Source organism: Amaranthus tricolor, chromosome 4, assembly GCF_026212465.1.
Source record: "Amaranthus tricolor cultivar Red isolate AtriRed21 chromosome 4, ASM2621246v1, whole genome shotgun sequence".
Lineage (NCBI taxonomy): Eukaryota > Viridiplantae > Streptophyta > Magnoliopsida > Caryophyllales > Amaranthaceae > Amaranthus > Amaranthus tricolor.
Window position 1 is genome coordinate 17,176,468 of NC_080050.1, and position 14,130 is coordinate 17,190,597.

At 37.4% G+C, this 14,130-nt stretch overlaps 1 protein-coding gene across 1 annotated transcript; it reads left to right on the forward strand.

Annotated features, from left to right (window-relative positions):
- Positions 1-12,279: 12,279 nt before the first annotated feature.
- On the forward strand, positions 12,280-13,511 carry LOC130809693 (uncharacterized). The gene is made up of 2 exons (XM_057675461.1): positions 12,280-12,567; positions 13,151-13,511. Exons 1-2 carry the CDS (start codon positions 12,409-12,411, stop codon positions 13,379-13,381), a joined length of 390 nt encoding a protein of 129 aa, XP_057531444.1. The 5' UTR covers positions 12,280-12,408; the 3' UTR covers positions 13,382-13,511.
- The last annotated feature ends 619 nt before the right edge of the window (positions 13,512-14,130 follow it).

The window sequence follows — 14,130 nt, forward strand, 5'->3', positions numbered from 1 at the left end:
CCACGTTTTCTTGAAAATGGTAAACAAGTTGTGCATATTGATTCTCATGATGTAGAAGATTTAGTTAATGTGTGGGAAACAACTGTTGTTTTCTATGTGGTTGGAGAAAATACTTCTGTTGATATTATTCGTTGTTATATTCGTAAACACTAGTCTCATGTCCTAATGCCTAACATTCATGTACATGAGGAAGGCTACTATATACTGAAATTCAACTCAGAGAGTGATTGCTCCGAGATCCTTAAAGGAGGTTCGTATTTCCTTAACAGAGCCCTAATAGTTGTTAAAAATGGAGTGTAAACTTTGATTTCAAGGCAGAGATTCTGAGAGTAATACCGATGTGGATCAGATTACCTAGCCTTCCTCTACATTGTTTGGGGGAGGAAACACTGAGTAGAATTGTGAGTGTTGTTCGAGTTCCAATCCTAGCGGATGAGTGTACTGTGAAACAACGAAAGGTGTCTTATGCTAGAGTGTTGGTGGAAGTGCGAGATAATACAGGAAGAGAATTCACTCAAAAAGCCATGCCAGAGTGGCGACCTTTCTTTTGCCACAAATGCAACAAGGTGGGACATGAGTGTAAGGATAAAAATGCCACTCCACAATCACATGGAGCAAACTGAAAAAGAAGAGAACAAAAAAAAGCAGAATGTGGATCCCGGTCACTATAGCTAAGGTTATGAAAGATGTCACGAATGTTGAGGATCTCCAATCTAAATTGACAATAGCCGCACCCCAAGAAGAGGAGAAAACAGAGGCCGAGTTTGGACCTTCGAACAACCCACAGAGGTAAATCACTAATAACATGAGCAGTCAAGAGGAAGGTGATGAAGAGGGTTGGACCCCAGTCGCACCAGGGAAGACGCAGACACTAAATCAAGATGCCAAGTAACAAACCTCAATTTGTAGAGCTTGAAGCAGCAAATATGGGTATAGAAGATCAAGTGGATAGGGAAGTAGTTGGCATTACTAGCCAGAAATGGGGCGGAAACCCTCAAATTCCCTTAGCCCAATGATTATCTCGATCTGGAATGTGAGGGGCATGAATAACTCTAATAAAGCTAAGGAAGTCCGAGACTTTCTTGAGGTCAATAATGTCAGCGTGATAGGGTTAATGGAGACTAAGATTAAAGAGCCTAATGCTAAGAAAATCCATAAAAATCTTGGCAATAAGTGGAATCAGAGTTCCAACTACAATCATCATGAGAAGGGGCGAGTGTGGGTCAGTTGGAGATATGACAAATGTAAGCTAGAAACATGTGAAACTCATCAACAATACATTGCTACCAAAAACACCCCAATTAATATGCAGGATAGCTTCCATATTGTCTTTATATATGGCCTCCATAGTGTGAGGGATCGAAAGGAGCTTTGGCAAGAGTTGCTGAGGTTAGACTACAACACCCATTGTTTATTCATTGGTGACTTTAATGCTATATACAAAGAGGAGCACAGAAAGAATGGTTCTCAGGTTTCAAGATATGAGATTTATGATATACTTAAATGGATGGATGACAAGGAGCTTCACCCAGTCACCGAGCGAGGTCATAAGTTCTCCTGGACTAATAAGGAGAAAGGGGATAAGCGCACTTTTACCAAGATAGATCATGCTATAGGGAATCTTCATTAGATGGATAGGTACAGTCAAGCGAGTGTTTGTTATGCTAATCCCCAAACGTCAGATCACACTCCCTTACTTCTGACCCTCTCCCGGCAAGACTAGAAGGAGAGTAAGCCATTTTGCTTCCTTAACTATTTATGTGAGCACCAGGATTTCCCGAAGGTGGTTAGGGAGGCTTGAAAGATCAAAACTAAAGGCACAAGGCTATAAATGCTTTGGTACAGGTTGAATAATGTCAAAATAGGCCTAAAAAGATCGCACACAAAGGAGTTCACAAGGATCAAGGATAAAATTAAAAAGTGGGAAGGTAAACTTGATAGTATTTAAACTGCAATGCAAACTAGTCCCATGACTGAAGAGCTTCACCAATAAGAGAGAGAAGCTACCATGCAAGTGAGAAGGTGGAGGAAAATTGAAGACATGGCTCTTCTTCAAAAATTTAGAATCAATTGGATGAGGAATGGGGACGAGAATACTGCATACTTCTATGCTACCATCAAAGAGAGGCGGGCAGCTAATAGCATTTATGAGCTTCAAAATAGAGAGGGAAAGTGGCTCAACACTATAGTAGAGATGCGTAGCGAGATCACCCAGTTCTACCAAAAGCTCCAAGGTACGGCGACTACTAACCTGTGTGGTGATCGACAAGAACATTATGAGAGAAGGTCGCCAGATTGATGCCAGCAGCACTCAGACTCTTATCCAGGAGGTCAGCGAGGAAGAGATAAAAGAAGCGCTCTTTGGGATGAATGACAACAAAGCTCTAGGAGTCGATGGCTTTAATGTCTACTTCTTCAAAAACGCATGGGATATTATCAAGCATGACCTTATAAATGCCATCAAAGAGTTCTTCAATAGTAACATTCTCTCCCCCCCTAACAACTGCACTTCGGTTACGCTAATCCCAAAATCGAATAATGCTAGTAAGATGGGAGACTTTAGACCGATTGCCTGCTGCACTGTTTTCTACAAGATCATCTCTAGAGTGCTAGCTACGAGACTTCAAAAGGTGGTGAGGAAAGTGATTGATCAAGCCCAATCAGGGTTTATTTCGGGTAGGCAAATGGCTAATAACATCTTATTGGTTGCGGAGCTAATAAAGGGGTACTCTCGCAAGAATAATAGCCCGAGATGTATGATCAAGATGGATCTGCGAAAAGCTTATGATTCGATCAGTTGGGTGTGTTTTTGTTCTCAGTTATGGAAGAGATGGGTTTCCCTCCTAAGTTCGTTGATTGGATCAGGGCTTACATCTCGACAGTCTTGTTCTCAATTCTGGTGAACGACATCCGCTAAAGCCCTTTGTTGCAAAGAAAGGGTTGCGCCAAGGCGATCCTATATCCCCTTATTTGTTCACCATAGCAACGGAGTACTTGACCAGGCTTATACACAAGATGAATGACACCCCGAGCTTCCACTTCCACCCCAAATGCAAGAAAGCGGATATTACACACCTCCGTTTTGTCGACGACCTCCTCATGTTCTGCCGAGCAAATACCACTTTAGTAAGTAACATGATGAGTACCTTTGACCGTTTCTCAAAGGCCTCTGGGCTTGAAGCTAACATGAGTAAAAGCAATATCTATATGTCTAGGGTTGATAGGCAGAATAAAGAGCGCCTTGCGCATCTCTTGCACATAGAGAAGGGAGTTTTCCCTTTTGGATACCTAGGGGTTCCACTGCACTCCAAGAAGCTGAATACTAGAGATTCTAGGCCGCTGGTGGACAATATTATTTGCAGAGTCCAGTTTTGGTCTTCTCGTCTGCTATCGTACGCAGGTAGGATCCAGCTTGTCCGTAGTGTCATTGATGGGATGAAAAACTTTTGGACTCACATCTTTTGCGTTCCGAAAAAGCTGATTAAGATGGTGGAGGATGTTTGTCGATCCTTTATTTGGACTGGTAAAGAGGGATTATCTAAAAAAGCAGCGGTAGTGTGGAGCCAAATGGTCTTGCCCTATTCCAAGAGAGGGCTAAACCTGAGAGATATGTACACTTGGAACAAAGCAACTATGCTCAAGCACTTGTGGAATTTAGCCCGCAAAAAGGATAACCTTTGGGTAAAATGGGCTCACAGCTACTATATGAAATCGCAGGAAGTCCATGATATGAGGGTTTCTATCCATGCGTCTTGGAGCTTTAAGAAGATCATCAAGCAAAGAGAAATAGTAGACCAATTAGAGGGATGGGAGAGCATAACTAAAGGGAATAAGTTTGCTATTGGGAGAGTGTATGAAATGCTAATTGCAGATGCCCCTAAGGTTCCATATGGAAACATCATGATCAAGAATATAGCTAGCCCAAGCGCAAGGTTCAACACATGGCTGGCTATACAAAATAGATTGGCAACAAAGGATAGAGTTGAGAAATGGATGGTGATCGTTGATGATAACTGTGTGTTGTGTAATGGGGCAACTAAATCAGGTCAGCATCTGCTCTATGACTGTCAGTTCACGCAAGACGTCAGAAGCCGCCTTTTTAGCTTTTCTCCAGCTCAAGCTTGTTTCTCGTTGTCTTCTTGGTATATGATACACATTAATTGCCAAGTATATATATATATATGTGTGTGTGTGTGTGTTTTATGAAAACATATGCATCATATATTTTTACCCTATTCTTTTTAATTAATAGTAGTAATTATTAATAAAAATAATTATTATTACTATAATTGAAAAAACAATAGTATAAAATTTTCGCCAAAATTAGTTTAAAACATTACCCACGATTATAAATGTGGAAAAATAGTTTATAAATCAATAGGAATGTCCTGAATTTCGTCATGCTTATAAGTGAGGATATTGTCCCTCCACTTATAAGTGAGGCTGAAAGTGCATTTCCCCACGCTTATAGGCGCGGCTGAATGTGCATTTCCCCATGTATAATAATTATGGGCAAAATTTACCCACAGAAAATTTCCCCACAATTATTTAAGTGTGAGGAATTACTTTAGCCTCATATATAAACATGGACAATAACATTTTTAAGCATGGGAGGATGCAATTTTTTTTTTGTAGTGTTTTAATGTTCAAATTAATTTCTTTTATAAGTTATAACTTATGATTTTTAATTGATAATTTTATAAGAGCAAAAATATATGACACTCCCACACATACAAAATGTGATGTTTCTTAAAGGTCTAATTATCATTCAAAGTAAGATGTGCTTGTTAGTCAACTTGGATCACTCATCTCAATGCAATGGAGCATGTCATAACTCTGGACATGATGTTTGTATGGATTAGTTGTATCATTAGTAGTGTGAAAGTAACTCTCACCGATTGAAAGTTTTTGATCTCAACTTAATGCACGTTTTAAAGATACATTTAGTAAGTGAGTTCAAAGGGGCTATAACAACAGTCACCTAGTTCTTTGATTAATACTACAAAAGTAGGTGAATTTCAGCTGTGTTCCCCGAGTTCTTTGATTCATTACATCAACCATTGTTTAACAATGTTTTCTATAAGTGATATCACTTTTGTTGTTTGAGTTAGTTTTGGGATATTCTATAGCTTTGATAATTATGAAGTAGCTTGGAATGAAAATTTACCTGGTTACGTCACTGACTAATGTTATATGAATTCAAAGTTCAAAGAATAATCTAGATACTTCTCTTTTTGATGAAGTTATTGTTTCTTTTAAATTGTTCGAACATGCATAATTTATTTTGATTTCATGGAAGAACTGTTTTGTTTGAAGTTGAAATTAAATTGTGTTTGACTACTCTTCAGGCTTGACCCACCCGACTTAAAAATAAGTGGGTTTAAACAATTATTTTTAGATAAAATCTAATTTTTAAATAGATAATACCCGTCTGCTAACTTAAATGGGCGGGTAGCGACACAAAAATAGTAACCTCAGGTCAACCCACTCGCCCGCTCATAGAATTATTTTATAAATTTACAACTTCTCTCACTTTTTATTTTAAAATTATATGAGAAGATAAAATACTACAATGAGCCCAAAGTTTAATTCCATAGTCTATTTACTTGATAGTCAAAAAGTGTGGTCATTTAGATTTAAAAGTTTTACTTACTGTGCCCTCATTTTTAAGAATATTTCTGTATTTGGAGTATTTTGGACAATATATTGTATTATTTTTTTGTGTTATAAATTTTCTATATCGGTTATGGATATTTTTCGTCCGGTCTCGCTCGCTAAAAAAGAGAGTGGGTAATGACAAAAAATTAAGTCTGCAATGGCGGGTGGGCATTTTAAAATTCAAGCCTACGAATAATGTACAGACTTCTACCCGCCAAAACCCGCACATAAACACCTTTAACACTTTAAGTCATTTCTTCTTTCAAAAAATTGCTAATGTTCGAACCTTTAGTTTTTTACTTTTTGTTATACTAAAAGTAATATTCACTGGATTAAACTTGTTTTGAATATATTATTGACTAAAGGAACTAAAATTCTATTGAATATCATTGTTTCAACTGAATAGAAATTAAGACTTATTACAAAACCTAACTAATTTATTGAATATTTTGAGAAAATTTAAAAAAATAAGACGTTTTAATGAATTTATTCAAAAAAAAGCTTCGTTCAAACTTTATTCCCAAAATAAGCGTCCTTGGATCCAAAGCTAGGCTTGGTGTATACTCGCACTTACTAACAGCGAATTAAAAGAAATGGTCAAAATTTTAGTCAAACCTCAAGTCGTTGTTACTAACAGTGAAATACAGGTTGACTGGTCAAACCCTTATGTGGCTGTTAGTAACAGCGACTTCATGCGTGCCTAAATACAACAGCCTTCTTCCTCCTTTCTCATTTCACCCGATTTCGTATCAGCGACCTAACCCACGAAATCTCCCTCTCCTTTCCACCATTAAAATCAACTTCAATCCTTCAATTAATCTCATCAAATCCCAAGTTTCTACTACTAATTAGTTCTGTCATCTTCCTACATTCACTTAAAGTACTGTTTTTTTGTATTTTTTTTCTTTTTTCAAAAAATTAGGCTTCACAAATTCTTCATCAATTTTCACATAAATGCAGGTTCATAAACTTGCAATTTACTACTTCTTGTTGATCTACAGCTTATTAAGGTATCTTTTTATTATAAATTTTTTATTTATGTTTGTTTTTAAAAAGTATATTATTTCACTAGTGGAAAAAAACGTATTTGCTGCTCATCATTTGCTGCGGTTTTTTTATATTCGCAGCAATAAAGAGGAAAATTAATAAGAAAAAAAAAACTATAAGTGCTGCGGTTAACCACAAAACCGCAGCAAATAGCCTTCAAAACTCATTAATTGCTGCGGTTAAGGCCGAACCGCAGCAAATAACCCTTTGGAATTTTGTTAATTGCTCCGGTTATTCATGAACCGCAGCAAATAGCCTTCAAAATTAACAAAATTGCTCCGGTTTCTTTTTAACCGCAGCAAATAATCTTTGGTTTTTTAAGAAAACCCGCCATATTCACAAAACCCTCACAAAACCCTTTTAGTTCTCTCTCAAAAACGATTAAACTACTGCTGCTGCTTTGTTCTTTCAAACGAACGAATACCCATTCTTTGTTCTCTCAAAACCCATACGTTTGCTACTGCTGCTTTGTTCTCTCAATCAAACTACTTCTGCTTCTTTGTTCATCTTCATTTTCATTCACAAACCCAGAGCAAACGTTTGCTTCTTGTTCTACTGTGTGCGCATTCTTCAAAACCGTTGTTTGAAACCAAAGGCATTTGCTTGTTCATCTTCAAAACTCACAAATTAAGGTATTATTTCTCTTTTTAATTTCAATAAGCATTGAAATATCTCATTGTAATTGCTTACTGTTCTTGTTGAAAAAAATATAAATGGGCATGAGAAATGAAAAGGTTGGTGTTGGTTTTTTAGCGTTTATTCACATATGCCCTTGATTATTTGTTGTTAATGATATTTCGACCGATTAAATATTGTAATTTACTTGTGAGGGTTGTTCTACTTCCAAGATGAGAACTGGTGGGGGACTGTTTGACGTTTCTGATGATTCGTGAAAAAAAGATAAGAATATGTAGCTGTGTGATTTTTGCACTACTTGAAATGCTTGGCTTTAGTGGATAGGTTTCAGTTTGTGCTGATTCCTTTGGTCTTGATTTGGAGTTTCATCCAACTTTGAACTCTGGGTACGAGAGGATGGAATTTAAGTTCTCATGTTTCTCATCGAATACCTGATCTCGTACTGTTGGGATTAAACTTTTATAAACCTATTTTCATTAGTATTACTCCCTTTACTCAGGTTTGATGACTGGATTCATTGTCTTGCATTAGCATCTATTTTAGAACATTCATTGCCCATATAAGTAGTTTTAGTTTTTGTGCAAAAATTAATCACAATTAGAGTACTGAAGCTTTTTACTAAATTGTTGCAATATGAATCTATTAGTCTGCTACTTTTGGGATTATTCAATGAGAAAAAGCCTTCATTATCAATGTGTGTGTTTTTTATGTTTTAAATTTATCATAATTTATTTCTGGTTTGTAAATTAGGTTTAATTAGCGTTGTTTATGGTTAAATGAATGAATGAGTTGTTGATATGAATGTTAATTAGTTGTCCAAGTTTATGAATGTGATTTTATTTTTATTTTTTTTATATGAATATTATTAATTATAGTTACTATAATAAACATCATTTGGATAGTGTTAAATAAACATTGTGTTATTATTTGGATTAATTAGTGTTATATGAATGATTATTACTTAATTTTGTGGTTATTTAGAGTTCGTTAAGTATATATGTTTAAAAGTTGTGTATTAATTTTGTTTTGAATTAATTAATCACACTAATTAGGATGACAAACGATCGTTCTTGGATGTATGGAAGCATTGAATCGTCGGAATTTATTGATGGCGTATTAGAATTTTGTAGTATTGCGGTTGAACATCAAGTTAGGACGGGGGGAGTTGGTTTTTATTGCCCATGTGTCAGTTGTGGCAATGTATCAAAGGTTTTAGGACCAGCCCTCCTTCGGCTCAGCTTCTAGGAGTCCACGGGGATTGTTAGAATGGTTTTAGGACCTTGATAGCTAGATCCAAGTACCAAGATTCCATTTCCACTTTAGCCTAGGTCCTGGATGCATAGGTTTGGTCTCCACGTGTCGTGCAAGGTGGTCTGGTCACTAGTTTGATGCTGTCAATTTCGCGTTTTTATTTGTCAATTTCGCGCGTAAAGTAGGTCAAACATGGTTTGTTATGCACGAAACTTGGCACACAACACTATTTGGCATATATTATTGTGTTGAAATGGTTAGAATTGATAATAATAGTCATATGCTAGAAATTAGAAGTTAAGTTGCGATTTTATGCGTTTTTAAGCGTTTTTGTCAATTTCGCGCGTAAAGTAGGTCAAACATGGTTTGTTATGCACGAAACTTGGCACACAACACTATTTGGCATATATTATTGTGTTGAAATGGTTAGAATTGATAATAATAGTCATATGCTAGAAATTAGAAGTTAAGTTGCGATTTTATGCGTTTTTAAGCGTTTTTGTCAATTTCGAGCGTAAAGTAGGTCAAACATGGTTTGTTATGCACGAAACTTGGCACACAACACTATTTGGCATATATTATTGTGTTGAAATGGTTAGAATTGATAATAATAGTCATATGCTAGAAATTAGAAGTTAAGTTGCGATTTTATGCGTTTTTAAGCGTTTTTGTCAATTTCGCGCGTAAAGTACTCAAACTTGGTTTGTTATGCACGAAACTTGGCACACAACACTATTTGGCATATATTATTGTGTTAAAATGGTTAGAATTGATAATAATAGTCATATGCTATAAATTAGAAGTTAAGTTGCGATTTTATGCGTTTTTAAGCGTTTTTGTCAATTCCGCGCGTAAAGTAGCTTAAACTTTGTTTGTTTTGCACGAAACTTGGCACACAACACTATTTGGTATATATTATTGTGTAGAAGTTGTTAGAATTGAAAATCATAGTCATATTCTAGAATTTATGTGTTAAGTTGCGATTTTATGCGTTTTTAACCGTTTTTGACACTAACTTCTATTTTCTCTTAGTGCTTTCAACAACCTCCTTCTTCCGTTGACTGCGGCTACTACGCGCTGAAGTTTATGGACGATATTATAAATTCCGTGAAGGAATTTGGAGTCGAAAATATAGATGCCGTAAGTATTTGTTACGTTCTTAATTAAATATATTATTGGTAAAATCTAATGTTTCTATATTAATATATAGCTTTTATTTTAATATTATAATATAGGTTTTAAACGACATTCCGAGGAAAACACGCGCTTTGAGAAGTGAAGAGATGCGCGAATTAAAAGACAAGATTGCCGTGTATCTTGCTAATATTTGTCCTTGATAAATTGTAATTACTATTGATTATTTTTTATAGTTTATGTAATGTATATATATATATATGTACGTACATATTATATTAGATATATATACGAGCGAGAGTTTATTATTACAAAGAGATTAATGTTGATTATCTGTGATTATCATTGGATTAATCACTGTTATTACATTGTAATATTATTGCATTATTATAAGGATTAAACGGAAAAAGAAAAAAAAAAGAGACTTATTGCTGCAGTTTTAAGCCTGACCGCAGCAAATAATGACACACTTATTGCTGCGGTTATTCCCCCTGACCGCAGCAAATAACACCCATTATTTGCTGCGGTTTTAGCCCATGACCGCAGCAAATAATGCCCTTATTTGCTGCGGTTTCGAACCGCAGCATTTAAAGTAGGACATTTGCTGCTATCACTATTGCTGGGGGCCAAAACCGCAGCAAATAATGGCAAAAAAACCGCAGCAAACGAGGTTTTTTCCACTAGTGTTTATAGTGGTCATTTACACTTAAACTCTATGAATATGTCAAATGTACTTTTTATTTGCCATGATCTTCATAATGAGGTTGTTTGTTCATGAATTTAATGTAGAAAATGTTTGAGTTTAATGTAGAGAATGTTTGAATCAAAACCCTAAATTTAAGTTTAATGTAGAGAATGTTTGAATGCAAACCCTAAATTTAATCAATGTTGTTATATATGTATATATTTATGAACTTAATGGTGATGTTGATTTTGTACATATTGTTGTAGAAATGGCTTCATTTCGTGTGACTGTTGTATGTTTTTGGAATGGTTTAATTCGATCAAGTAGTAGCAATGTTAAGTATGTTGGGGGAAGACGTAAACTGTTTGCATGCAACTCAAACATGGATTTTGAATGAATTTAAACATCTTATATGCTCTAAGATTGGCATTGACACTACAAGAAAAACTGTTAATGTAAGTTTTAAATACAATATGAGTGGAGAATTGTTAGCTCTTCCGGTTGAGGATGAGGAGGCTATAAATGCAATGTGGGAGTATTCAAAGTCTACATCTATTCCTTCTTTAGTGTTATATGTAGAAGAGGTACCCCTAGGGAATCAATATGTCAATGTTGTAGAAACAAATGTATTCCTGAATATAACTTCTTCTGCTCCTTCTCCTACGCCCTTTCCTACCCAATAAACCCAAAATCCATTATGTCATCTTTCTCGTCTCCTTCTAATGATGATACTTTTAACTTAGAAGATACAAATAAGCCTTGGGATGATGTTAATAGTGAGAGTAATGAATTCGTTGAAGCTCCTTCTGAGGACGAAGTGGGTGTTGATGAGGAGGCTCAATCTAATGACATGACCTTAGGAAACATTCCAACAATCGTTGCTCCTACACCTTATGCACTCGTTCCCCCTCTAGATGAACACGTTGAGGACAACTCTTGGAGGTCTTGGGCATGTGATACAACCTACACCGATGAAGGAGTGTTTTGAATGTATATTCCTTAATACTTTAACTTCAGTATTTTGAATGTATATGCCTTAATACACCAGTATTTTGAATGTATATGCCTTAATACTTTAACTTTAGTATTTTGAATGTATATGCCTTAATGACATGACCTTAGGAACAGTGTACTATGGAATGTCCAGGTTAGTCAACTTTAGTATTTTGAATGTATATGCCTTAATACTTTAACTTTATGCTAACATAATCTTTGCGTTCAGGTGTCCGACACATAGACCATATACACCAGGCATCCCGACTCTGCTCCGTGGGAGATTGACGCACGAATCATCCCGTACATTCAGCGAGCGAGGTTGTACGACTTCCACTTCATCGCTTATGGGAGAGTCGATCGGGCGCTAGTCACGGCTTTAGTGGAGCGATGGTGCCAAGAGACACATACCTTCCACCTACCTTTAGGTGAAGCTATTGTCACTTTAATTGACGTAGCTGTGCTTACATGGGTTCCCATTGAGGGACATGTCGTCTATACCGTTGGACGCCAACTCGAAAGTTGGAAAGATATATTGCATCGGGTATTAGGAGTCCGACCTCCCCCAGAGGTAACCAAAGGGAGTGGGTTGCGCGTAACATGGCTTGCGTAGAACTTCTCGCACCTCCCTGAAGGTGCCGATGAGGCTACCATTGAGAGATACGCTTAGGCGTATCTCTTATATCTGACTGGTGCTGTCTTGTTCTCCGACAAGACTGGCAGCAGGGTACAGCTTTTGTACTTGACACGTTGCTTGATGCGCCATGTGAGGTCATCTCCGGTTACAGCTGGGGTTCCGCAGCCCTAGCTTATCTGTAAAGGAGACTGTGTGACGCTTCACGAAAGAACATGAAGGAGATCGCTGGGCCCCTGATTATTCTCCAGGTAATACTAACTTTACATGTTAACGCTTTGTTTCTTAATTTGTTCTTATGTTTTGTTTACTTACTTATATCTGTAATTCATAGCTTTGGGCGTGGGAGCACATTCTCATTGGGCAACCAATGAGGACTGTGGGACGTGGTGCATTTGCGCCACCAATTCTTCCACCCCGACATGTGCCGTATGGATCGCGGTGGTCCTTTGATAGACGTACAAGGATCCACACAGGATCTGGCGTGGGGTTCTACCGCGATCAATTCGATCTACTTCGAGCTGACCAGGTAAAGACTTCAATTACTAGTCTTGTAACTATCACATTGCGTAATTTATTAATTACATTTTCACGTGTAGTTTCGATGGGACCCTTACCCTGCTGAGGCATACGCTGCATTGCCTCAGCATTTAGGGATATTGTCAGGGGCGTGGAGAGCCTCTATACCATTGATATGCTTCGACATAGTTGAAGTGCATCTCCCTAAGCGCGTACTGCGCCAATTTGGGATGGTACAGGGCATCCCGCCGCCTTGTGACACAGTGCCGGATCTCCACCACAACTCACGCAAGGGACGGGAGCCCAAGTACTGGTTGGAGATCAACTGGCGCCATATAGCTCCTTGGGATCACAGGCTAGAGCTGCTGGCCCAAGGTGCACCGATCGAGGCTGTAGGCGTACTTCGGCGGATTACATGTCGTGCTTCCTCTCCATCACTCGTCAATGGATGATACCACGAGGTATCATCGCGGCCGCCCAATATGCTCCCACAGCACCGACGATGACACAATTTGTAAGTATTCTTCGACGTTGATTATTATACATAGAACTTACATGTTATACATTTTATTAATACTTCAGTCTTAATGCAGGCACAGGGCATTGCATCTGTCATCAGCTCCACCCAAGAGGAGCCTGTACGGGAGATTGCCCAAGGCATACTCCTAAGGACACAGTTTCAGCACTTCATTCTAGAAGTCGTTGTGCCCGACACCACTATGGACGAGCAGGGGTCATCTCCTCATCATGCCGACGTTCATCTTGAAGAGGTAGACTTAACGTGCCCCGACTATGGTGTCGGGTCCTCACAGGGTGCTGGATGATCCCAGTATCAATCACCTCCCCTGCCCGAGCGTCATGCGACGACCTCTTACTATCGTAGGAGGCGTCGTCAACCGTCACAATTAGACAGGGTATAGGAGGAGGATTAGCATTAGTATACTGTTTGTATATATTGAACATTAGTAAAATTTTGTATATATTGAACATTTGTACATATTGTGTATAATTTGTAATATATATGTAGATGTATATATTTTTATCGTATTATCACATGTTTATTATGAATGAAATGATGTTAATTACTCAGAGTTTTCGGCGATGAATCATTCCACCAAGAATTAAGTATGAATTTAATCAAAATCAAACAGACAATCATATTCAAATAAGGAAAATGCTCTCGAAAATTCAACACAATTTCATTCATGTTCAACGAATCCATATCAAATTACATAGTTCATTCGTTAAGTTAAACCAGCGCCGCTAACTAAGATTGCTTCTTCAACTTTCTCATAATCCTTTCAGTCTCTTCTTTCCTATGTTCCATATCATCTATTTTTCTCTTGAGATTAAATACCTCATCTTTAAGCTCTTATTTTTCTTTTTCAAGCCATTTGGTACCCTTCGGAGCAACCCACCTAAAGTAGGTGCAACCGAATCCTTCATCCAAGTAGAATGGACAAGCAATAAAATCACGGCCAGAATCGATGTCACTTCAATTTGTATTAATCTCAACTGCATAACCATAATCACAAAGCTCTTCAATACAATGCTCCTGTGACATCTACGGAAC